This window comes from Micromesistius poutassou (assembly GCF_964030765.1).
Source record: "Micromesistius poutassou genome assembly, chromosome: 8".
Taxonomy (NCBI): domain Eukaryota; kingdom Metazoa; phylum Chordata; class Actinopteri; order Gadiformes; family Gadidae; genus Micromesistius; species Micromesistius poutassou.
The window spans coordinates 14,184,903-14,207,321 of NC_140278.1; the positions used below are offsets into that span (position 1 = coordinate 14,184,903).

At 40.2% G+C, this 22,419-nt stretch overlaps 1 protein-coding gene across 3 annotated transcripts; it reads right to left on the reverse strand.

The window, feature by feature from the left end:
* Positions 1–308: 308 nt before the first annotated feature.
* On the reverse strand, positions 309–21,890 carry znf1035 (zinc finger protein 1035). 3 transcript variants are annotated; one of them, XM_084472111.1, is made up of 5 exons: positions 21,683–21,890; positions 16,279–16,344; positions 10,021–10,104; positions 8,898–8,963; positions 309–8,787 (listed from the first exon to the last, which is right to left on the reverse strand). In XM_084472111.1, exon 5 carries the CDS (start codon positions 8,744–8,746, stop codon positions 920–922), a length of 7,827 nt encoding a protein of 2,608 aa, XP_084328237.1. In that variant the 5' UTR covers positions 8,747–8,787; positions 8,898–8,963; positions 10,021–10,104; positions 16,279–16,344; positions 21,683–21,890; the 3' UTR covers positions 309–919. The 3 variants fall into 3 exon arrangements, with proteins under 3 accessions (XP_084328237.1, XP_084328235.1, XP_084328236.1); XM_084472109.1 differs by lacking the exon at positions 16,279–16,344; XM_084472110.1 differs by lacking the exon at positions 16,279–16,344 and having other exon boundaries at positions 10,021–10,107.
* Between the last annotated feature and the right edge of the window lie 529 nt (positions 21,891–22,419).

Below are 22,419 nucleotides of genomic sequence, written 5' to 3' on the forward strand. Positions count from 1 at the left end.
GGTCGATGGACGGCCGCCCGCACCGCATCCATGCATCTATAGTTCCGTATACAATCGTCTTATTGCCCTTTTCTATACACGATGCGCTCATCCTTTATCGATTCCAACGATTCAGTTGATAAAAACTGTGCTAATGTTTTGCGTTATTTCCATTCAAAGTCCGAAACGCCAAATACCAACAAAAAGTTATTGCATTTGCTACAGAATTCCTACCATCTCCTGTATACGAATATTGAAACATTGCTTATGGAACATTAACTGATTATGTATATATAAAAAATAACTAACCCATAATTTAACGTCTTTTTTGGTATGAATCCAAAAAATGCATATCTTTAATTTGTAAGAAAACAAACTTGTTGAAAAGAATATCAGCAATCATACCAAACATTTTATCTGTACAGAAACATATTTGTACCTTTATGAAAATTACAACCTGCCGTTACATTAAAACGTTTATAATACAAAGAAAATGCATCCTTCCTCACTATCACCTTCAAACCGTGTGTCATAACAATGGAAACAATCTATTCACAAAACACACAGTAATGCCTTATTTACATATTATTCAAGAAAAATAATTCACTTTTTGTCTGTCAAACTATATATATATATATTCAATATGTGATCCCTTCCAATCTCCAAGACATTAAAAAGGTTACACAACTAGTATTCATTGCAGGTTATTCAATACATGTATCCTGTTTTGTCAGAGCTGGTAAGAATATACATCATAACTTTAGTTTTGCTTTAATGTTTGAAATAACACCTGACAAGATAACAAACAAGAATTTAAAAGAAAATTAATATTTATATGAAATAATAATACAGTGATGAAAGAAAGTAAGTAATGAGCAGCTTAAATGAAGCACATTTTAGTTCAGATAATTACAGCAATGTACAATGTAAAAAAAAATAATTACTTAGAGGGTCCAGCATGAGTCAATTGATGTTCCTCCAATAGGTGAAGAAAGGCAAATGCCTTATCACATTCTGTGCATTCATACACAACCTGGCCAACATGACTTTCATGGTGCTGCTTCAGAAGAGACAGTTGGCTGAATGACCTGTAGCACATGTCACAACGGTAATGTAAATAATCTTGCACACAGTGTGATTTCATGTGCAAAGCCATCTCTTGCACCGTGTCAAACATAGTGGGACATTTAAAACAACTTAACCGTGTTTTTTTCTTTTTCTTAACAGTTGCTCTGGCTTCTCTGTCTACCAGATGTGTTCGCTCATGTTGAATTAATTCTTGTCTATGTTTGAAGGTTTTTCCACAAATCCCACATTTTAATTGTACTTTTGGATGACATTCATTCTGATGCTCCAACAGGAAGCTTTTGGTGGAAAATTGCTCAGAGCAAGCAAAGCAATTAAACACATCCTCTCCGGTGACATCAACTTCTTCCTCCTCCCCTAGTGTTGGACCACTCACAGGTGATTTCTTGGTTTGTTTGCTTGAATGATCACTCTTTAACAATGAACGTGAACATTGGTGCTGTCTGAAAGCATCGGTTCCTAAGAAGTTCTGGCCACACCCTATGCATTCAAATTGTGTATCTGCAGTGAAATGACAACGCTCATGCTCCTTCAGTTTACTCTCAGTGGGAAATGTACATTTGCAAAATTTACATTCATGAGTCAGATAATTAATTGGGGGAGGATTTTGTACCCCAACTAAGTCAGTATTTTTTGTATTACAAACTTGATATTCTGTGACTGTTTTGGGGACTGTACTGTTTTCCACAGCATCTTCTTCTTCTTCTTTAATCATTAATGCATGTCTCTTTTCGCGGTGATGTTTACGTGCATGACAAAGGTAGGACTTCTCAGAAGAAAAGCAGATGTGACATTGATTGCACAAATATTCATAGCTCGGTTGCTGGTGATTACTAATCTTGTGTTTCTCCAGGTGAGATTCATGCAGAAAGTATAGATCACAAACTGAACATGAGAATGGCCGTTCTTTTGCTGCAAGGCAACCATGCTCTGAAAGTTCCTTTGGGTCTTCAAAGCACTGGTGGCAAACCCCACAGCGGTAGTTCTTTTGACTTGTGAATGGTGCTAAAGGCAAATTATCAACCTCTTCTTCAAAAATCAAAGGTGGAAGATCACCAGATGCTACAGAGTGGCTTTTGCGATGCTCTGCACGACTGCTCTTGCAGGAAAATGTGCGATTGCATATGTCACATGGGAAATTATCTTCACGGTGCATGACCATGTGTTCTGCCAACTGGGAGTGTCCTGTGAAACTGAGGTCACATTTCGAGCAGCGGAATGGCCGACTCTTTCCATGAGTGTGCTTGTGTTTGCGTAATGCAAAAAGAGACACAAAGCCTCTGTGGCAGGTTTGACACTGAAATTCTGACGTGTGAGTTCGTTGATGCTGTAGCAGTTGGGATGCTTGGAAGAAACATTTACCACATTCTGCGCATTCATGTGGTTTTTCACCAAGGTGACATCGCTGGTGATCCTCAAGGTTTTCTGATGTTAGGAATGTCTTGCCACAGACATGACAAGGGAAGTAGGGTGCTGCATCTGAGTCACTACTCTCACTGTAATTTTCCCCATCACCATCTTCATCAGTTTTGCCGTCTTTATCACTTCCGCCTGAAGCACTGACCTCAATGCTTCCATGGTCAATACTTTCTTCATTTTCAGAGCAATCGATATATTGATCTAGCTGCCTAATGCGATGTCTCGTTTTGTAGTGTCGAATAAGGGACCTTTTTAAAGTGTAATGTTTGCTACACAGTTTGCAAAAGTGGAGTTCATTTGGATGGTTTTCACTGAAGTGACCGAGCAGAGATTTATTTGACCAAAATCGTTGAGAACAAATTTTGCAAAGAAACGGTCGTGAACGCTTTTTGTGAAGTTTTTTGTGTACAAGGAGCTTTCCTAAGGTGGGGAATCTTTTGGAACACTCCAAGCAAGGATAAGTCTTATCAATGCCATGCGCCTTCATGTGTCTTTCAAGATTTGCTCCGTTATTGCACACCTTTCCACACTCTGGACACATATTGCGGTTTTTCTGTTGTTCAACTCTTCCATGGTCTTCAAGATGAGTAATTAGCATTAACCCATCAGTGAAACTCTGGTCGCATTCTGAACATTGGTAGTGTACAGCTTTCTTTTCTACAGATGAGGTCTGCACCTGGTCTTCCTCTTGTAAGCCTTCTGGGTAATCTTTGCAGGAAAATTCTGTCTGTAAAACCCCTGTGCCCCTGTGATGGATTTTGGAGCCTTCTTTGAAAACTAGAACTGAATCATTTTGTGCTGTATCAATCTCTGAGCTGATTGCAACCAGTGATTTGAGACCAACATTCTTCTTGGAAAGCACTTCAAGTCGCTTACATTTCTTTAAATGGCGGCGTTGGTGATTCTTATTCCAGAAACGTTTCATGCACCTAAGACAGGAAAATGGAGCCGAATTTGAATGTGTTCGAAGGTGGCCACCTAGTCCTGACCTGTTTTTGAAGCGCAAGTTGCAAAATGAACACGGAAAAGGTCTCTCTCCAGCATCATCCACATGATGTATATTAGTATTGCAACTGAACAATATTTTGCCATCGCCATTTATTTGTTTCTCATTTGTGGCATCCAAAGGCTCCTCCTTGATACTCACAATATTTGACAAATGCTGTTGTAGAGATGTAGTGGGAACTGGTGACTTCACAGTGTCCTGCTTGTGGGCATTTAGGAAATGTTGTTGGAGCTGAGAAAATATTAAGAAAGTGGAATCGCAGTAAGCACAAGAGAAGCCATTTGATGTGACTTCAGAAGATTTGTGGAGGTCACCTGATACACTTGAGTTGGAACAATCTAATTGATGGATTTCGAGGGACTCCTTGGGTAAAAGCTCTTTACATTGATTACAGGGCACTAAATCATCATGTCCACCCTTTGTGGGGTTGCACTTGGACGAATGACGCATTAAATAATCCCTCCTGATAAATCTCTCACCACACAGGTTACAGAGAAAAGGCTTTTCACCTGTATGCAGTCGAGTATGCACTCCTAACTGCCAACTTGATTTGAAAGTTCTGGGACAATATATACAGGCATTTCTTTGCCGTTTGATAGGATACTGCTCTAGAATTTGAGACGTTATACCATAAAGCCTGTCAATTCCTGTTGATGGTGCAATGATTTTGCGCCTGTTGATAGGTAATGTACTTTTGTTATGGAGCATTGACACATGTCTGGTCAATTTAGATTTGCAAGTAAATATTTTTAAGCAGATATTGCATTCAAATCTCTGCTCCTCAGCAATAACCAGACTATGACCCTGCTTTTGCCAACCTTTTCCAACTGCATCCAAACTAATTTTGGGTAAACAAACTTCTAATCGCTGTCTTTTGCCTTTACAGCGGGTCTGGTGTAGTTTCAGATGATCATACCTTGAGAAGCAACTGTCACAGGCTTTACAGCGATAAGGCTTGACTTCAGTGTGTGTCAAAATGTGACGTCTCAGATTGCGGGCTTTCCAAAATGTCTTTGTACAGAACTTGCATTTGTATTCAGCTTCAGAATCTGTATTTTTCTCTTTTGCTTCTTTGACAGTAGTTGGCCTTAACAATCTTGGTTGGTTATAGCTGTGGAGCTTTGTATCATCCTTTCTAACAAACCCACGACATAATGCTTCATGCTTGATACACATAGACTTGTTGCCATATTGACGGCCACAGTGGTCACAAGCAAAGGATTTCTTGGTGTGTGAAATCAGATGTCTTAAGAGAAATGATCTGTACTGAAACTTTTGGGGGCAGTGTGGGCAGATATGTGAAAATGTCTTAGTTATAGTTATATTGGTCCCATGTAGCTTTTTTTCAACCACTTTATTTGGCAAACTCTTGCCAATTTGATCAATGGCAGTTGGTCCATGGCAATTCTTTTCATGTTGGGAAAGTTTTGTACGTCCATAAAAAAGGTTGCATTTAGAACAGCTCAACAAAGTATTTAATTTATGGCCATTTTGGTGTTTCTTGAAACGGTTTCTTCGACTAAATGTCCGTGGACAGTAGGAACAACAGAGTAATTTTCTGACGTTTTCAGTTGGTTTCTCTAAAACTTCCACAACCTCCGGCTGGTTTTCTTCCAGTTTACTGGCAGAACATGTTTTCTTATGGAGATCAAGGTTAATAATGCGGTGGAATCTTTTACCACAGTCATTACATGGAAAAGGTTTGTCTCCAGAATGCCTTTCTATATGGCGAACCAAGCAACGCCGAGAATTGAAGTGATGTTGGCAGAAAGGACACTCGAATGAGGATTCCGTTATATGTTTTAGACAGTGTTTCCTTAAAGATTGGGGATCCTCAAAATCTTCTTTGCACAAAGAACACTGGGACACTTTCTGCTTATGCAAAGATTGCAATGATAGCGGTGGTTTTACTTTTTTCTCTGTAGAACCAAGTTGATTTTGGGATTCACTTTTGTGGGATGCAAGATGTCTCAGTAAATATACAGGATAATCAAACAGCAGTGGACAGTATGGGCACTTTAGTTGTCCCCTTTTAAGATGAGTCTTTCTGTGTTGAATCAGTTCCCCAATAGATGGAAGAATCTTTTTGCAAACTGTGCATTGTATCCTTCTTTGATGGATTGTCTTGTGATTAATCAAATGATTGCGTCTGGCAAATCCTTTTCCACATTCCAAACAGAGGAATGGTCTGTCACCTTTGTGAATCCTTTTATGGTTGGTTAGTGAGATTGATTTGCTGAATCTTTTGCCACAGAAGGAGCATGAGAATCCATATCTGTGATTAGCATTGTTTGAAATTGAGGTATCTGTGCTCTTCACAGTTTTCTTACTGCTGGGATTCTTTTTGTCAATCGAGACGGGGAAAGACCTGTATCTGACGATTTTTCCAGTCAGTTTGTACAACTCGTGTTTCTTCATATGTTTGTATTTCCCAGATGGATGGAAAAACCTGGCTGGACAAAGACTACATTTGTAGCCTCGTATGTCCTCAGGGTCTGTTGTAGTTGCAGGTACTTCCTTATTTGCTAAACTTTTAAGGTTTGTTAATGCCAGCTTTCGGAGATAGTTTCTCATGCAGTTATTTTGTATATGTCGTGTTCTATTATTTGCCAACGAGAAGATGTCTTTGCACAGTGGGCACTGATATTTACTACCAATTTTCCAATTGACACCATTTGTTTGTTCTTTGATACAGTGCCGCAGGTGACGAGCTCTGTTGTAAGAGTACTTGAAGACACGTGGACAGAGTGGGCATTTATATTTGCCGAATTCATCAACCCCACTTTTTGCCATTCCATTTACGACTCCCTTCACCTTGTGTACATTCGATACATGCTTCTTCATCTTCTTAGAACTTGCAAAGATTTTACAACAAAATTGACAAACATGTGTCCCGGAGATATCCACAAGCTTCACGTAGCAGTCCGGTAGAGCTTTGAATTCCACAACTTTCTCAGTTGCTTGTTCTGGTTTGGTAGTTTTACTTTTTGGGATATTCAAATGTGTATTTGACTTATGTTTTGAACCTCGACATCGCCCAGCAATGCGCAAGTGTCTGTACAAGCAACTACTCTGCGAGAAGTATAGATTACATTCATTGCATTTAAATGGTGTTCTTCCTGTATGAGTTCTGATATGCTGCACATGTTGATAAAACCTATGAGATACATGACTGCAAGTGTTGCACTTGTATATTTTATTTTTTTTCCTCATGGTCTCAAGTAACACCTTCTCTGGTAGGGTGTAGCCAGTAACATCACAAACATGTTTGCTTTTTGGATCATGTAGGAAATAGATATTAGATGTTGGACAAAATTTGAATTCATGCTGTGAATGGCTATGGTGGTGTTCAATTATATCATCAACAGTTTGTGTTGAGTGTTGGCATTCCGTGCATTGATATTCCTTTATGCCATTTACTGGTTCTAAGGTTTTCAGAATTATAATGGGCTGCATCCTTTTTTGCAATTGTAAAGAGCTTTTGAGTTCAGGTAACTTCACTGTTAAATCAGATAGGTTGGAGTTTTCCAAACTTGTCATGGGACTTTTTTGTTCTGATTGAGACGTTTCATTGTCTGCAAATAGGGTATTCACTCTTGGTAAGGCTTCACCATTTTTCTTGCCAAGATCAGGCTGTTCAAAGGATGCTCTTGTCTCCTGGAAGGATTCTTTCAAAGATTCAGTTCCATCCCCTTTATGCTGTTCTGTGGCAGTAACAATGCTCTGCAATGTTTTTTCCTTATCCGTAATGGAGTTTAACTTTGGCTGGTGCAATTGATCTGTTGATTCACTTTCTGGAGGTTGCTCTAAAAGCTTCTTCGAGCCGGAAAGTGTCTGGTTGTAACAAGCATCAATGGAGTCACACTTACTGTCCTCAACATTACTACAAATTATGTCCTGGCAACTTTCAGAAGATAGCTGTGCAGGACACTGGAACTGTGATATGCCTTGAGTTATCTTTAGTTCCTCCAAAGTCCCTGTTTCGTCATCGTCCAGTTCATGAATTGCATCTTGAGGATGGGAAACGTTGGCCTCAATTAAACCTTCACATTCAGTGGCGGAAGACAACAATGTGTCACTTGAGTCATCAATTCCATTTTCATGCAGGCCAGGTGAAGAAACGTGATTTTGGTTAATGGTTTCCTTACCATCACATACTTCCCTGTTATCTTTTATCAGGTCTGACAATTTTGTAGCAGTTTCCTGGATTTTAACATCCAAATCGTTCCCAAAACTAAGGACTGAAGTTAAGTGATTATATACAAGTGGCTTCTTCTCTTGCCATTTGTCCACTTTAGGACATGTGAGCTCTTTTTCATACTCTGAGATGTTTGTTGTATCCTCTGCCATGCCTTTGTGACTACCAATGGTGACGTTCAGCTCTTTTGCTTGTATAGGAACTGTCTTTTCTTCCATGTCATATTTCAGTTTCTGCCCTGTCCCTGCATTTTCCTCTTGATCATTCTCTGTTTCCAAGGATTTTGCAGAAGCTAATGTTGAATGTTTTGGGGCACAACTTTTGGAAGTATCTTCTTTTGTTTCCATATTTTGTTCTGCACAATCTGCCGTTTCTCTTGCTTTATCGTGTAATTCAGATGGGATTGGCAAGATTAAAGGTGTTTCAGACATTTCATAGGTTGGAAAATCAGCAGAAATTGACATATTGCCGGTCGGAGTGAATGGCCATTCTGAGGGACTGTGTTTTGTAGTGATTAAATTGTCATGACTTGCCTTATTTGTAGCCAAACTTTTCATATACTTACAAGAAGGTCTGATTTCTGTCTCATTTATATTTGTATCTGAGCAACTACTGACATCCGAGTAGTCCTCAAGGAAGGATGGTGCAAGAATTTCACAGTCTTCTTTAATTTCTCGCAAATCTGCTGCAAAAGAGGAAGGAAAATGGCTTGATGTGGTTAATCCATCTGCAGTCAAATTTGAGAAATCTCCATTTTCACATTTTGATGACCCATCTTCAACTGACTGATGTTGATCAGCTTGCCATGGTGTGTCAGTAAAGTAACTAAATGCACAGTCTGAATTTGTGGCAGAGTTTGGGTAAAGGTTGGAGCCAAAGTCAGAGTTGGTTGAAACAGCCTCTTCAGAAACCTCCATGTTGGACAAGTCATGATGTGCATTGAAGTTCTCTATAGGTTGAGATAAATTCCCTTCTGGTCCAGACGACACTTCACAAGGCCTCGGAATAGAGGGCGGAGGTTGAAGGTTGGGATGGTAGGAATCCCAGCCATGAGCCATTCTTTTGAAGACTTGAAGGAAAGATTTACTTTCCGTTGACCCTTAAAAAAAAAAAAATCAGAAAACATAATTATAAATATACAATGACTAAGCACAACATTATATAACTGGAAGTGAGATATGGTTTTGCATGTTTATAGAGCAGTCTTACCTCATGTTTCTGTAAGTCATACACTGACTGGACTCATGTTGATCGGTAATGTATATGATCATCAACCTTAAGAGGAAACCTTGATTAGTAATATGTATTTCAAAATACATATTTCACTTTTTTTGGAGTGTGTAAAAAGTTCCATAAAATCCACCCAAAATATAATTGGATACTTGATGGCAGGATTTGTTAGAATTCATATAAACTGTTATTACAATGTTGAATAAAAACCATCCTGATAGACAAGTCTTGAAAAACAAGGCTTGCAAGGCTTGAAAAACCCATGATGAAAATAATCAAATGTTTTCATATTGTATTATTATAACTATCCTTTTAGTATTACCATTACTAAAGCACTGTTAAAGGACAATTCCAGTATTTAGCACATTGACTTTCTGGGTTGTCTAGGATGATAGATAGAGTGGTTGACACCAAAATTTTGACTATTGGTCCTGTCTCGGGTATTGGCTGGCTACGGGCATTCACAAACATCCTTAAAACAACAAACATCCTTAAAACAACCCTAACCGTTAGTTTCCAGAAATATGCTACTCACCGACCGGAAATGGAAAGAGGGGCTGTTACGACGTTTAGTTGTAGTCTTTTCGCTCGATTCTCCATCTCAACAGTAGGGATAGAACCAAGCGAAAAGACTACAACCAAACGTAAACAGCCCCCATTTCCATCCCTGATGTCTCAATGGATTTATAAAATGCCAAATAAAACAAGACAGAAATTGTATTTTGCTACGATACTTGATTTGGAACATCAACAAACACCACTAACCAGTCTGTGAGTTGCACATTTCTGAAAAATAATGTTTAGGGTTGTTTTAAGGACAGGTTTGTGAATGTCCGTAGCCAATGAGCAAAATACCCCCGAGACAGGACCAATAGTCAAAATTTCAGTGTCAACTACTCTATTTCACCCTAGACAAACCAGAAAGGAGGCTCAATGTGCTAAATACCGGAATTGTCCTTTAGGAGTTTACTGAATGCAGTTCAAGTGCAAGTGTTAGAGCCACTGGAGATGGTTAGCAGGCAGGGAAGAGTATAGCAATGAAAGCGATAGGAACAGCCTTTGGACAAACTTGGACATTGTCCTGTTCTCATTTCAGACGTACCGCTCTGGCAGAGGTGAGCATCTTATTATCTTCCTGGATGCTCCTACTCGCATGTGGTGTCCCTCGTCTTGGTCAGCAGCACACCTGCTTTGGCGAGATAGACGGTTGGATGAAATATAAGTTCATACAGCTGATCAGCAAATAAACAAAAGCTATATTTGTTGGGACCCATAACCAGGGAAAAACATTATCTTCAAATGATGTGCCACACATTTAAACTGTGGGTACCGAACTCTGTACTTCTAATGGTAACGACCGAACAGCAGAGTACCTATTCAGAGTAGCAATTCAAGTTAAATCAATTTGTTCCAAATAGGGCTGCACAATATATCAAATTTTTATCACGATGACGATATTGGCTTCCCACGATGACACGTAGTGTTCTCACGATATTTCAAATGCGTGCTCCCCACCCACATTATTATTATTCTTTTTAATAATATCCGCAAAAAAAAGAAAACCAAAAAAGAAACGAGCCCCGCCCACTCCCCAGAATGAGGAGTTGTCGTCACGGCACAGAGCCCCCCCCCCTTCCCGCCATGTTGGAAGGTACGCCCCTCCGAGTGCAGCTGAGCTTTGCGTTATTGTTGACACGGTAGCTGCTAGCAGAGGAGGTTGTTGCAACTCTGTACTGTTTTAACAATGCCTGGAAATAACTGCTGCATTAAAAACTGCTTCAATGTGGGTTACAGTTTGTCAGGTTCCCTAAATGGACAACGCAGTTGTCCCACACTACAAGATTTTTTAATCTTATGTGATTTTTGAGTCAGATGTACACCACACACAAAGAGAATCTCAGCCCATTTGTTGCTCTCCGATCGTAAATACAAATACATGAGATTCGAACACAAGACGGAACACCACACACGGACAATCTTGTCCGATAATTGCCCGCTGCAGGGCCGTGGAGGTAGAACTAGAGCAACTCGCGTCAACAGTGAAGATGGATCAGCGTCTTTTGACAGCAGTGGTTTCCGCGGTGCTTATGCTTACATAATATCAGAGAATATCCGCGTCAGTTCGGCCGCGGCTCAATTAATGAATAAAGATCATAAACTGAATGGCTGTGCAAGTGTTGTGAGACACGGCTGCGAACCGGCAACTTAAAACAAAGTAGTGCCGGTTTGGTTCCGTGCCGTGCCGCTGCCGTAGGAGTGGAATAGCCTACATTGACTATAATGGTTTCTAATGTCTTCTTGTGTTCTCTGCATTTTCACTAGGACCCTTTTCCTTCGCCTTATTCTTCTCCATTTATTTCTATCTCGTAATGTCTCCTGCGTCTCTATGTTGCGTATTTCCTCATGTCTCTATGCCGCTCTGACAACGTTGCCCCTGGCAACCGATAGCCGTGGATGCCATCATGGCGGACGGGCTCAAACCCCTCCCCTCCCCTTCCCAAAAATCACGTGACTCCTCATTCTCAATAGCGCGACTGCGGTCCACTTAAAAAAAAAAAAAAAAAACGGTTAACCGTGTACACGAAAAAAAAGGGGTCGTGTAACCGTTTACAATTTTTTGTAACCGTTCACACCCCTAGTTCAAACACAACATGTCTAAAGCCCTGGAATGTACCATGTTTTAGATAACAAATCACAAACAATATCCTCCTCACTAGCTTTCATGTAACTCGCGGCGGCTGCCATTTTGAAGTAAGCAAAGTCAAGCCCATAATCTAGCTACCTAGTTTATTGGATTTGTGTCCCTCATAGCAGGCGGAACTTGTCATCAAGTTAGCGATAACACAGGCCACCCATTTAGAAGGAAGATATGATTGGTCAATTTGACTGTCATTTGAAATAAATCTCATTGAATTACTATTACTCGACCTGGGAAATTATAGCGGGTCAGGAGCATTCTGATAGGCTGACCAATAGGCAGCTTTGAAGGGTTAATTTCCTTAGAAACATTTTTGTTTAGATTAATTTCTAAAATAATTTTAGAATATCTAGAATAGGGATCGACCGATATGGATTTTTTAGGGCCGATACCGATACCAATTTTCTTGCGCCAGTATTTGGAGCCGATACTGCTTTTAATCCCTCACTTTACATCACAAAGATGACACAATGATGAGAACAAATGTTACAAGTCTCAAAAAAATTAAAAAAAAAATTAAAAAAATTGTCTGACACCGATACACGAAAAATACGCAAATATTGGCCAATAATATCGGCCAGTCGATATATCAGTCGATCACTAATCTAGAATATCTTAGGCCCTCTCTGAGGGCCCTGACGGTTTGTAGATGGCGATACACCAAACAATCCACAGATGTGCACAACATCTGTGGATGATAGATCACTAATCAAAAGTCATCCCCTACACCTCCTTTTCATTGTACATTAGAATTTTAGAAAGTCCAAAGTAGAACAATATGCCAATTAGGCGCATGTGCAAGGGAGCTACCGCATGAGAGCTACCTGTTGGTCATGTCAGCGGTGTGGCAGTATTTCAACATTAAAGAAGAAAAAAGTGCAACAGCCAAATGCAAAATGCAGCTGTTGCCGAGTGCGATCACGTGGCCACACACTCAAGCTTGGGCTAGAGCGGATCAAAGCTCTTGTTGCAGACATCTAATCGATTAAAATGATTAATTGATTTGAAATATGATTGTTACATATCGGGCGGTGTGTGGGGACCCTCGTTTAGATGGCTAGAGGGGCTAGCTGCTTCCTACATATGCGGTTTGCTCCCAGTAGAAACTACACACTAACAATGCTTAAACGATCTTCTTCACACTTCTTCCATATGAAAGCTGAGACTTCAGTGTTTCAGTGCCTTAACAACACCAGGGCCCCGCCTTGACTACCAATATATTGAAAAAAATAAAAAGATATATATATATAGTATATATCATCTTTGTTTTTTATTATTATTATGCATAAAAAAAGTACAAAACTCTCGTAGGGAAAGAAAACATACTTCCATCAGGTACAAAAAATATATAGATAAATAATGCATTGGTAATACTGTTTACAACAATAGTCGTGCCAACAAAGCTTTTTAAATGGAATTGAAATGATGGCATCTGGTGGTTGTCTATACAGCCACGCAGGATAGCATGCTCAAATGCTTCTTGTCAGCTGTGCCACAAATAAGAAGATCCATTTGTATTCAAATAAGCAGTTGTTTATTTCATTAGTGCGTATTGGCATCTTTGAGCAAAATACCCCCAAAATTTTTACCTCCACGCTCTGGGCAGCGACCACCTTGACTAAGACATTTCCTGGGGAAAACACTGGACTCCAAGGAGTACAACGGTAAAAGCCTCATCATTTTGTGAGCTTATCTCAAACAAATAACATCAATAACACTTTTCCTGGTAACTACAAGTGATCACACACACACACACACACACACACACACACACACACACACACACACACACACACACACACACACACACACACACACACACACACACACACACACACACACACACACACACACACACACACGAAAAAAAACGCAGGGTTTGAGTACACATCAGTATTTCCCATACATAGGAATTATGGAATGGATTTTGATAAATTTGCCCCCACTCAAGTCGATTTTTTAATATTTATTTTTTCTTTTAAAAGTTTTTCAAAGTGACATGCAGCGGAGTGTGATGTCATTTCACCATGCGAGCAGACCAGTAGGTTTTGAGCCCCTTCCCTCTCCTAGCAGTCAGTGCGTTTACATGACACTCAGAAAGTCGACTTATTGGCTTAGTCCAACTATGATTGGATTACTAAGATGCATGTATACACCTTAGTCGAGCTATACTCGAATCCAATTGGGTTACTCATAGTCGAATTAAGACCCCTAGATAATGCGATTCATAGTCGAGCTAAGCGTGCATGTACAGAGTCGAATTGGATTATGCGTTGAATTGCGTTCTGCGCATGCTCGAGATCTTTTCCCGGGGCCGTGAGCCGGAAGTAGAAAGAGTCGTGTTGTTGTTGCCGCCGTCGGATAAGGGATAACAAGAAACGGCAATTTATTTAAAAAGGTGCAGAAGATGGAGGAAGCCGGTGAATGTAGTTACCCCTATAAGAATGGTATCCCGCACGTGGGAGCGCGCATGGCATGCATTCATAAAGGTGGAAGCACACGGACACTACGCTTCAATTTCACCCAAGGTTTAAAAGTCCATGTTTTTCTAAATGTTGCTCATCAACGAGGTTGTAAAATAACTACAATCTTTATTCATCCATTGCGCCGCGGCCGAACTGACGGGGTATTCTCTGATATTATGAATCTTACAGACTGTGTCGGGTTCTCAGACTCTCTGGTACTTCCACAACAAGTAAAGACTCCTAGTCGGGTTTGTCTCGCCCATGGGGAAAAGGAATTGGGGGAAATTAACTTTGGCTTTGACTCTCTGAAGTCCAGATTGAAACGCGACATGGAGGAGAAAGCGAAGTTTCAGCAGACAGCTGTCAGTTCACTTCAGGTCTATATCATTTCTCCGACGCTCCATTGTTCCGACCTCTCGGTCGTATGCAGACTGCTCCTCCGGCAGAGCAGCCGGAGGAGTCGGCATACGACTGAGAGTTCGGAACAATGGAGTGACAACATCAACAAATATCCAACAAATAGGACAGCCAAGGGACACGACTGACGTGTGCAAGATCGCTCATGTGTGATACGCGCAATAGACGGACAGACGACCGATCTACATGACCACTTTATGCGCCTCGCAGAAGTTAATAGAAATTATGATAAACAAAATATCAGCATAGAGCAGGATTGTGAACGTTTACAATGTCTGTCTCATGACAATTTACATTCTGGTGCTCATGTGTGATCCGCGCAAAAGACGGGCCGACGACCAATCTACATGACAACTGTTGCGTGTGCGCCACACAGAAGTTAATAGAAATTATGATAAACAAAATATCCCAGAGCATAGAGCAGGATTGTGAATGTTTACAATGTCTCATGTCAATTTACAATCTGCAAAATGTGTTTGTGTTGGCCGACTTACTTTTTTTAGTTAGGATATTGATGCTGCGCGCCTCCTATTTGCAACGGAATTTGTTTAAGATCTAAAACCATTTGATTTAACACACATGCACTAAAACAGATATTTTCGTTTTTAAATAAATATTTACGCTGATCCGACAACGGGGGGGGCACTAATCAAAATAAAACGTTGCGAGTCCACCGAGTCAATCGCGAGTCCGGGCATTTGCCCAGTCGTACAGATGGCCAGTCCGAGCCTGGCGCCAACCGTTCCCTGCACTCCGCAGTGAAGCGCACCTTGGAGGAGAAAGTGATTGTTGCAGTTTGTGACTCCCGGAGCTCTATATATAATATTATATATATAGGCCTAATATATAAATATCTATAGAATATAATATATACGATATATGATATCACGGCACAAAGCTGTGTGTGTGCCTCCGGATGATGTTATGAACCCATAAACAACGGGCATTCCGACGTCTCTCCCTCGTACAATTGGCAACATTTATGAGGAGAAGCGCAGCTCCCTCAAGGGAGAGAACGCTGAAAAGCTGTGCTTCCTGCACTACAACCTGCCCCTGCTGAAGTTCCAATATTAAGGACTCTACGACTGGCAGGGGCATGTGAATATAATGTTATTTGGAAAATATCCATATGCTGTTTGCACCACACAACACACATTACCTCGTTCCTATAGTTATTTTGTTATTAAGATTGTTAATAAAATGTTAATATGCTGCTTGCCCCAGCCTCACACAACTCATTATTTTGCAGTAATTTGATTTCTTTATTTAGCCCCTACCCCTAGCTTTCTTTTTTATTTTTTTTATTTTTTTTATTATTTTTTTTTTTAGAATCGGCCGATTTAATCGTAATCTGAATTTTTCTCTGAAAATAATCGGCATCGGCCCTCCAAAATCAATATCGGTCGGGCCCTACTGGTGACGTAAAGAGGTCAACCGGTGTCTCTATTACCACTAGTTGAAATGGGCACAGCACCACCTATCGTACCGGGGCATGACACGCTTCGGCCAATGAATCGATTTACTCACCGCCATGTATACGCAGACAATTGCAGTTGTCCAATTGAGGAGCATAGTCGAGCTATGGCTTTAATCAAATGAAGCTGTGCATGTAAACGTACTGAGTGAGTGAATACGGCAGGTCATTGCTACAGAGTGCATTTCCACCTGTGCCAGTTAACTTCAATTACAATTTGCGGGTCTTTTTAAGCTGTAAAAGTAGCCACCACACAGCCCTGTTTTTCCGGCAATAAAAAAATAAAAGAAAATAAAAGAAAAACACCTTGTCATCGGCAACATGAGACGATCGATGATGGAATCCATCCATCGTCGATAGAATCGACCATCCCTAGTGCAGCCCATAAACATAAGTATATTAATCAAAAGTAAACATTTCTCTGTTTCAAAAATCTCCAGTACTGCAGCCAGTAAATCAAATTACAACTGAAGTATAATATCAAAATAAAATATCAAAGATAAATATAAAAACACCCCGCGGAAATCTCCGCCAGTAAACAAAACAAGTACTAGGCGTAACTTGGCTTGGCCACAAGTCCGTTGTTAACGTGTATGATTGTGAACCTAATGTTTCAGCTGAAATTTGAAGACTGAGATAAAATAATGCATTTTGGGCTGAGCGTTCTAGGAAGGAGGGGTGTGTTATAACCCATGGCAACTTTGTGATTATTTTTCGTTGTTGTGTACAAGCGTTATAATGAGCAATGTGGTCTATGAAATGCGTCACACACATTGTGGTTAATCTGAGCTTAACCCTCACTCGGACACAGACATCATAATAAACTGCTGCTTAGACGGAGCCCCACACATTAACATACAACATAGCGCAGTGATTCCCAAAGTGTGGGCCGCGGCCCCCTGGTGGGCCGCGAAGGTACTGCAGGTGGGCCGCGAGAGGTCATTTTCTATTTTGTAATTAAGTTTTGAGTAACCATTAAATATTTATGGTTAAATATTTTAATTTTAATTATGTTTTATTCTTCATTTATCTGACCAACTTTTGAGCCGGAACGTATCTTTCCGTATTTCATTATTGACGGGGGAACCAGTATATCGAGATAAACTGCGGGTGGTTTCTAGGCATGGGCAAAATGATTCTTTTCCGGGAATCAGTTCTTTCAGTTCCCTTCACTATCACAAATCGTTCGTTTGATTCGTTCGTTCAGTTCGTTCAGTTTGTTAAGTCATATGGTCAGTTACGTCATTTGGCAGGGCATCTCAGGTGTCTGGCCTCACCGCTTTGCTTTTAAATATGAGGTACGCCCGCAAACGGAGCCTTTTAAACCACCAGAAGGTCTCAGACGGTGACGGTGCTCGGGAAAACAGCTAATTTCTGTAGCATTAGCCTACGACGCCGCTCGAGCATTACGTGTGGTTTGAGAACGTTTTAGACTCAATCAATATGAGAACGTTTTAGACTTTATCAATATGAAGTCGAGGGGAGACGAAGCTCTGTTCGTTTGTATCTTTTATTTACGTGACCATATTTTTATTTTATGTAAAAAAAAAAAAAGGAATCTGTTCTCTTCTTTTTGGGAATCAGTTCTCGTCGTTCACCTTCGGGATTCGTTCGTTCCGACCGAATCGTTCGCGAATCGCCGGTTTCACAGAGACTGCACTAAGTCTTGGGTTAATGTCAAGATGGACTTGTTTTGTGCCATTAAACGGCCCAGCTGTGATGGATTGTAATAAGCATGTGTGACAAGTTGTATATAGCAATTTATTCATAGCAAGTTGTATATAACAGTTTATTCATACATACGGTTTGTATTATATATTGTTGTTATATTATTGTTACCATGGTAACAATAATATTCGTCGATCGTTTGATTCGTCGATCTGTTGGTAATGCCTCGGGGCTCCTCACGCTCCTCTTCCTCATTCAAATAGACGAGTGAAGGAGAGTTGCGTGTGTGTGTTTTTTTAATCTTTCTCCCGCTACTATTCCCCTTTTTAAGGGTACAACACATGCATGTGTTGTAAGAAATTCAAGTATTGGTCTGATTCAGCGTTCAAATAATGTTCTGTTTTTTTCTCCTTCATGTTATTTGGCTGCTTTTTTATGTATATGCCTACGCTTTTTGTTCAATGTCAAACAGTCAGGATACGGCCCTGACAGTTCGCTTTTTGTTAATTTCCTACATTAGGTAAGATGCAGGTGACATAATGTCACTCATATCCAGTGTATCCATACTGTTCATGAAATAAAAAGAAGAAATAATTTGTCTTGTGTGTTGATCAGAGTTGTTGGGTGGGCCGCGAGAGATTTTCAGATTTTAAAGTGGGCCATGGCACTCTGAAGTTTGGGAACCCCTGACATAGCGTTATACTGGGAAGTCCAACTCTTTCTCGGCGTGATCATCAAAACCAAGGGCTGTCCAAAACAAGCTTCACATATCCGCACACTAAAGACCCAGATTTGCTTTTATATTGCAAGATATTGCATCTTTTGACTCTTGTTTTGTCTTGGACTGTTGGGAACGTTCATTCCGTTTCCACTCCTCCAGGTTAGTTTTTCATATTTGTCGAGAACATGTTTTGAATCTAAGGCAGGGGCAGAATGACTTAAAATACTGCTGTAAAGTAAAGAGCGATAGGAACAATAGACATTGATAGACATTTCTCACGTCCCCTGATATATATTGTCATATCGATCCAACCTAGCGTTATTCGATTCTTTGAATAAAAGGCGGCTTGCAGGATCTCAGGGGTCAGGGACAACTGGGGGCCACAATGTGATGGAAGCTGTTGATCACAGCACTTCAAGTCATTCTCAGGGTGTTGTGAAAGTGCGCAAGCATCCAAAGAGAAAAGGCTCTACATTCATCTCCAAAACTTACGCTGACAAAAGTGAATCTCGCCCTTCTCACCTTGGCCTGCCCACATGTGAAAACAAAATGCTTTTCTCGCATCACACCTGATGAACAATTATGTCTACACGTTAAAGACTGATCACATCAGCCGCAATGTGAATATGCGGCACATTCCTATAATCATCGTGTCTGTGAAAAGACGGATGTAATAACCAACTTACATAGCCTAGTGAAGACAAGCTTATGCTCCACCACTTCATCAACATATCCTATGTATTTAGAGGATTCAATTATACTGGAGTTGTACTTTTATACAATAGATAAAATAGTCTGGCAGATGAGGGGGGTTAATATAAGTTGGTGTGTTTAGGAGCATTTTGTTTACCTGTTCAATGACTAAAAAAGGCTATCACCCTTTTCATAGAAAGTTGGTATCCAAAGTGAAACTTTTGCGATACAATTGCACACCTTGATGTTATCAAAAGCAACTGATATTGACGTACCACAGTGAAAGTAAACATTAGATAGAAGCGCCGACACCTATCAAAATGAATGATCAATACATGTAACATAGGATATAGGTCTGATTAGTTGACCACTATGGATAATCAATACATATCACAGACAGTGATAAGTATAGGTCTATGATTATAGTTTACCACTATGGAATCATTAATACATGTAACAGATGGGGATAATTAAAAGTCTAGGATTAGAGTTTACCACTATGGCTGCAGTAAGAAGACTGTGTTGAGAAACGTAAATAGGCTGTTAACTCCGCCATGTCCTACAACTTGTACAGTCTCCATGGTGACATGACAAAGATACCTGAATGTGACCGATGTAGTCGCTGGCAGTGGTGAGTGCTGTAAAGAATCAACATTTGTGCAAATACAATTACTGTCCTATTTACCGCAAAACCAAAATTGCTACACCCCTACTGTTTATACTATGTTACAGTAGAGATTCTGGGGAGGGGCAGCAAGGACTGTACCCTAAAAGTTGACTCATAGAGCCTGAGTCGACTTTTAGGTTCTCTACAGAAGAAATAGTGCTTTACAAAGAGACGTATGCTTCTTTGATATGACATCAAAGTAGAGAAAAAAATAACTTCACAGGCAGGTGTCTCAAAATCTATCTGGACCACTAGTTTGGCAAATATCGTCCCGATCGGTATATACATTAGGTTGCTTGGAATGGAGGCTAGAGGAATATATTTTACTAAAGGGATCAATTATAACACCATGTTTAGCCTACTTTATTCAAACTCTCACTTTGTTGCACTCGCAATTGCGCTGTGCAATGCTCCAACAATTCTGACTAATTAACTGTATTTAATTAAATCTTAAGCATGGCATAGAACTTAACTTCCTTCTCACAATACATCCATGATCCATCTACATCCCCCTCAACACCATTCCTGTGCAAAATAAAGCCTGGCTAAAAGTTACATTTAAAGTAAAGTGCTGAGATTTTAGAGTCTAGCCACTATCCTGGAATGTATCCTTGAATCATCATTTATAAATGATTTGAATTATTTAAAATATTTCATATTGGCACTGAATATTGGTATCTGCAGCGACATGTCAATAAAATACTGGTATCATTAACAGCCCCAAAAAACAGTTGGATGTTCCCTTGTTTTAATAAGTGTATTCTGTGTTCACCAATTACGTGTTTACAGACTCCAGCAACATGATTGGTCGAAACAAACTTATGTATTTGACCATTTAGATTATACTGTTCCCAGGTCATTCTGACCAATCAGAGCATATTTTCCGTGATGGAGGGAATCCATATTGCCTGTGATCAACAGGTGTGGGAAATGCAGTGCTTTTCAATGGAAGGGAGCAGAGAGAGAAGGGAGATTTTTGGTTGATCTTGCTCTTCTGCTCTTATCTCCTCTTCTATCTCTCAAACATTACCTACAGCCTCTGCTCTATAATATTCCAGCTCATCTTCTACAGTCAAAGGACGACCCCTGAGAGTCCAGACATCATGCAGAAGAAAACACAGCTAGAGGACGTGGGCATGTTAATGAATTGATTGTGTTTTCACACACACACACACACACACACACACACACACACACACACACACACACACACACACACTATGTTGTATTCTAGTATGCAACTATGATCATTTGAAAGAAATGTGTATGTTCTAACAACAAAAACAAAGGTGTGGGTTAAGTTATGTATTAATCTAAACGAGACATCATACATTGTACAAAGTTCCAAGCCTGTCCCATGAATATAATTTCAGGAGAAACATTTGATTATGGGACATTGAAAGGTTTAGCATATCTCATATCGTCAGAATGGATTATTTATAGATAATAAATTGTTGCGTGGACACTGACGTTTTTGCAACTATACTCACATGTTCATATTACATTAAGTGGGCCAGACGGATGCACTCACTATCGAAATGGCAGTACACTGCTTTATTTAAAGGAATAAACACTCGAGCCCACAATCAAAATCAGCGTTGTATTTGTAATGTAATCTTTAACGTTAGCTGATGAATACACTGTGGAATTGCTAACGGGAGAGCATAACGGGGCATCTTGAGGTGGTATGAATTAGCCTAATAGAGCTAACTGTTTAGCACACAAAGCGTGGGCCATGCCAGTTACAACGCACACATTAAAAGGGAAATCTACTATTGTATTTGCCTCGATAAAGCAAACGTGTCAGCATTAGCACACGGCTAACATTTGCTGGCGCTATTTATGACATGAATGTAACCCTTGACGGCTACATGGCTAATACCTACATAGCTAGCAGCCAATAATGATGGCTGCACTGCAGCTGGAATCGACATAACTCGAGTTATTAACCAAAAACTCACGTTCTGGCTCGTCCTCAGAGCGATGGTTCAATGCAAGTCCAAGTCTTCAATAAAGTCAACAGACAATGGATTGTCTTAGAATTACTTCAGCAGCCGATGTGATGATCCGGTCCAAAGTATTTGTAAGGCTTTCAGACAATGTATCTCACTGTATGGAATGGATCCTTACAACCAATAACAACGTGCGAGAACATCGGAAGGTCCCACCCCTCCGAGTTCTATGGGTGGTGTTGCCGTAACAGACAGGTTCCTCCTGGACTTCATCCGGGCAAGTCCTGTGCGCTGCGGCGAACTGCAACTGCTGCTACTGCTTCCTTTTGTTTTGTTTTTTGCGAGGACTGTTAATTTATGCTATCTGCATTGTCAATTGTGGTCCCGCAAAAACAATAGTAGGGGTTTGTGCGCAATGGGACATTGAAGATTGTGAAATAAATGGTCAAAATATACTTGGTGCATCCCTGCTTGCAAGACCATGGGTGTCCTGTGTGGCATCCAAGGGTTAAAAACGACACGCACAACCTACCATTTTGAGGAGAGAACCTGCCACAAAATGGCGCTTTTACTTCTGCACGGATTCTCTGGGGTTCCACTATAGCCTACTACAGTTATTCACAAGTTACACCGACGTATCAATAAAGAAAACCATGTATCCAAATATGTTTTCTATATCAAAAGTTGTAGGTTATAATGGAATAAGCCAATATGTAAGGACAATTGCCCCAACTGAACATTATATC